We start from the raw sequence: 4,630 nt of genomic DNA, 5'->3' as shown, positions 1-4,630 counted from the left end.
TTTTTTTCACCAATGAAGAATCTCCATCATCTCTGACTACATAAAAACTCAAGGCTAGTGTACAGGGACAGCCATTGGTTCCATCTACTAACGTCACTTTTAAAGTATACTGAAGCTAGTACAGAAATAGGGATTTGGGTTTTCAGTTTACTTATTTTTGCAGTATATTAAGTCTACTTATTTCTACAGTACATTTCACCATTAATAATTGTGCTATCTTTAATTTTAAAAAGACTAGTTTTATATATTTGATATAATATATTTAGGTTTTGTGCTGCCATTGGCTTGATCAAGCACATACGCACCATTTCCTCATCAATATGTCTTACGAGTGGTGCTGAGTGCACAATGTCAAGTAGTAGCTGCCCTTCTGTTCATCAATGCACTAGCTATTAAATATGAAAAATGTTAATATATATATATATATGTATTTATATATATATATATATATGTATATATATATATTGTATGTACTGCAATCAAGGACTTCATGGTTCTGATTGCTGAAGGGTTTTTTTGCCAGTGAAAAATAATTTACTTTGCTGCTGGTTCATTAAAATTAACACTTAAACGACTGTTGTGACAAATCATTAGAACTGTCAGTGCTGTTCTCTACATCTGACACAACGTTTCACTAACTGTTTTTCACCAGGGCTTATTTCAGGCTCCAAAAAAAAAAAAAGGACAAAAATATACCAATCCACAGTATAGTACTAGTGTCTAGTTGTAGCCTTTCAATATTTCGGTCAGAAACTTTGCTGGGTCAGTGGTATAAGTTATATTTAAACACACTGCAATGTAATACGTACTTATCAGTACCAAAGGTGAGATAATACATGTTAAGTGGGAACTTTCCATGTAAATGAGAATTTGTAAAGCAGGAACAAAATATAGGGCAATTTTTAGCATTTTCCTTGTAGGTTAATAGAAAAGATAATATTAGCCTGGTCCAAACAGCAAAACAACAAATAAAAGCACACAGGGGAACAGTAATAGAGCTATTCAGATTTGGATTAGCAATTGATATCAAGGTGAATAAACTCTAATTGTAGTCCTCTTAAGTGCTTCAGAGACTGTACTGTGTATTTGGTACCCCGGCAGTTCTTAAAAGAGATAAAGTAACAGCTCTAGGCTAGTCATCAAAACAAAGGTTTTCCTCATTAGCAATAATCTGTATTAAGCTTCTTTTTCTAGCTCTGGTGAAAAAATAGATCAATATTGGTCCAAGTGAAAATGGCATAGGGATATCTTGTATTTGGTATTTGGGCATTATAAAAAAATGTTGCATAAGCTTTCGGCACCTCAGAGAAGCAATAACAGTTCGGACACCAAATAGTTAGGGAATAGGACTAACTGGAGTTAATATGGAGCTTACAAACTAAAATGTTTTGTTTTTGTGAGTGACGTTTTAGTTAACAGGCTCTGCTATAGTGTTATTATTTACTCAAATAGCAGAACTATCTCGCCCTTATTAGTGGAGAATATAGATACAGTAATCCACAGTAATGATATATTGCTATTAAGGAAATACTACCCAATATAGTGAAAATAACTCAATAATTGTGAATACATCAGCTGTATTTATAATTGGAGACCTTTTGGGACTGCCCAGAGACTCCAGATATCACATCTGATTACTGTGTCTCCCAGGCAATGCTTTATTCTCCAGACAGGAGTGGTAATATTTGGCTTCTTTGCCCTGATCCACTTACCTCTGCCCCCTTTCTCATAAAACAGGGTTAACTGATCACCTGTGCATAACTATACCCACCCTTCCCATGCTCCTTATAAAGCAGCAAGGGGAGATCTCAAAGGTCAGTTGTCCCTTATTCTGTATTCATTTTTTACATTATTTCTAGAATAATTTCCTGAAGCTGTCTATAGTAAAAAAATCAAATACTAATAGTAATCAATAGAGCACACAAATGTTCAGTTGATTCTTAATATTGTCTTTAAATGTCGAGCAGCTCTCCAGAATTGAAGTCATTATCTCTCCTGGTGCTTAGTACACAATATTTCTCAGCATGTACCTTATTAGCATCCATTTTTGTATCTTTTTAAATATTTGCAATTTGATTTTTTTACTCAACTAGCAAGTAAGCATTAGACTGGAGAAGTTCCATGATGCGCCTAGCATAATGAATTTAATGGCAGGTTAGTTGAAATTGTGTTGAAATTGAATTTGTTTCATTATGTCCTATAGATTAACGTAAAGGGGGTTTTAATGAAACATCCACTGCGAAGCACTCATTGAATGAGTGTTTCACATGTTGAGATATCCGATATGCCTCCTTACCTTCCATCTTTTTTTTTTTATTTTGAGCTTCCATTAGGATGCTTATGAGGACCTGCATATTCTTACGGGTAGGACTGTACAAGGGCTGGGAAACGGCTTGCTTTGCGTTGCAGTACAGCTGGTTAGTCTACATTTAAATATATATAATTATTATACAAACAGGGAACACTGATATTTAACTGGGCCAGAAATATTATTCTGTTGATAGACTCACAGGCTGTGAGGCAAAACCAGATATTCCCCAAGTATGTACTGTATATGTGTGTAAATCAACGCTCTGTGTAAATAAATACTAAGATTGTTTCTTAGGTAACAATGTCTTTAACACTTGAACTGACATGTGATCTGTAGTTTCCTTAAGTCATCATAGAAGAAAAGATATAGAAGAAAAACATGTTCCTATGTAAATTGTACAGAATATGTGATTATAACTCACCTAAATTGGTGGCATAGAAACCTGTTAATCTGTTACAGTGAATGGAAACCTGGTAGGAAACATTTAAAAAGCTTCCTGAATGGTAAGTGAGACGCCAGCCTACAGTAAATCTGTGTGCTAATCAGAATCATGCTAAGGAGGTACTCATAAGGAAATCATACACTGCAGTTCATTTCTCTTCAAGCAATGTCTGTTGTACTGCTTTAGCTAGATTAATTGTAATAGATACATTATGTGCTCCAATCCCACAAACAAGTCTTCATTTGTTTGTCACTGTTTGTCGTGTTGTGTTTTTTTTTGCAAAATAGATACCTCTAACAGGCAGCTTCATTAACTTCAGTCTATGACATCATGAAATTATTTAAAAAGATCTCTGAATACTCTTCGTACACTAACAAACTTGATAATTTGTGTTTACTTGCATGTGGCTGATACCACATTTGTTACAGAACACACTGGTTTGTAAGTGAAGCAGCTAAATAAATAATTTGTTGTTTGGGACCAATAAATTCAGTCCATGCTTACAATGAAAGTGTTTCAAGGTGTGGTACATGCAGATATTTTTCTTGTTTCTTCTTAAGTGCTTTAAAGATGTGTGGTTTCCTTGTTGTTCTTTTAGATGGCCAATACTCTACATGACGACACATTTCCCCTTAAGTTTTTCTTTTCTTTTTTGCTGCTTGCTCTTCTTACCATCTATCTGTAGACTTACAGTCCTGCGCTTCTCAAGATTCAGAAGCTCCTGGAAGAGCTCTTTGACATTATGGTTCATCTTGGCAGAGGTTTCCATAAAGGCACATTTCCACTTTTTTGCTATTGCTTCACCTTCTGAGCTTTCTAGTTCTCTGTTTTGGCTTTCATCACTCTTATTTCCAACTAGCATTATGGGGATACTCTCCACATCCCCTTTGATCTGACAAATCTGTTCATAGATTGGCTTCAGTTCCTCCAAAGATTGTCTGCTGGTGATGGAATAGACCAAAATAAAAGCATGTCCTTTTGATATGGACAGGCGCTGCATGGCTGGAAACTGATGGCTCCCTGTGGTGTCAGTTATTTGTAAAGTACATATACTTTTATCACAGCTGATCACCTGCCTGTAGGTATCTTCAATGGTTGGTATGTAGCTTTCTCTGAATGTGCCTTTCACAAATCGCAACACTAAGGAACTTTTACCTACACCTCCAGCTCCAAACACAACCACCCTGTAGTCATTACTTTGTTCTGGCATTTTCTTTACTGCTATCAGATGTCTTTGCTATTAAACACCTAGAAAAAAAGATAAACAAACATGTTATTAAAACATGTCACTAAAAAATTATAAGATTGAGAACTATTGATAACATAAGCACCATCACTATTTGCTTATACAATTCACACTAAAACTCATTATGCCATATTTATTGATGTTAGGGAAAATATATATATGCCTTAGCCAAGTGACATGCCTGTGGGCACCTCTCTCTCTTATTGCTTACAGATTACACAATGCAAGCACAAAGCTAAAATATAACACCTGATAAAATCAGCATTATGATATCCTTGGAGTGGCACATTCTACTGAAGTACATGTGTCTCAGTATTTATATGTAGAACAATAAAACAAAGTTTAACCAAAAAACTTTCAAAACAGTCCATATCTTTAATACAGCACTCAGTACAGTTACAATCCAATGGTTCAGGACACACTTTTGGGTCTATTCACTGAGAGGTGAAGTCATCTGTCTAAGACTAACTGTACATATAGCATATGCCAGGAAATGTGTTAAATACATCTCTTGCTTGAACACTAGTGGTGGTGCAATGGAAAGAGGCAAATGCATATCGGGGGATTCTGCAGAATAAATATATCATACATAAACTATGTTTATCGTGTTATAAATCATGTGAAATACGTA

At 35.2% G+C, this 4,630-nt stretch overlaps 1 protein-coding gene across 1 annotated transcript; it reads right to left on the bottom strand.

Moving 5' to 3' along the window:
• Positions 1 to 3,363: 3,363 nt before the first annotated feature.
• LOC149300516 (GTP-binding protein Di-Ras2) lies at positions 3,364 to 3,963 on the bottom strand. Its single transcript, XM_089485076.1, has one exon. It carries the CDS (start codon positions 3,961 to 3,963, stop codon positions 3,364 to 3,366), a length of 600 nt encoding a protein of 199 aa, XP_089341202.1.
• Positions 3,964 to 4,630: the final 667 nt, after the last annotated feature.

This window comes from Sceloporus occidentalis, unplaced genomic scaffold (assembly GCF_023333645.1).
Source record: "Sceloporus occidentalis isolate IW3139 unplaced genomic scaffold, rSceOcc1.0.p SCAF_24, whole genome shotgun sequence".
NCBI classification, from domain to species: domain Eukaryota; kingdom Metazoa; phylum Chordata; class Lepidosauria; order Squamata; family Phrynosomatidae; genus Sceloporus; species Sceloporus occidentalis.
The sequence above is the reverse complement of the archived record's forward strand: the minus strand, read 5'-3'. Positions and strand labels throughout refer to the sequence as shown.

Excerpts from the sequence above, each read along its gene's own strand:
- LOC149300516 (XM_089485076.1), bottom strand. The coding sequence starts at position 3,963 with ATGCCAGAACAAAGTAATGACTACAGGGTGGTTGTGTTTGGAGCTGGA.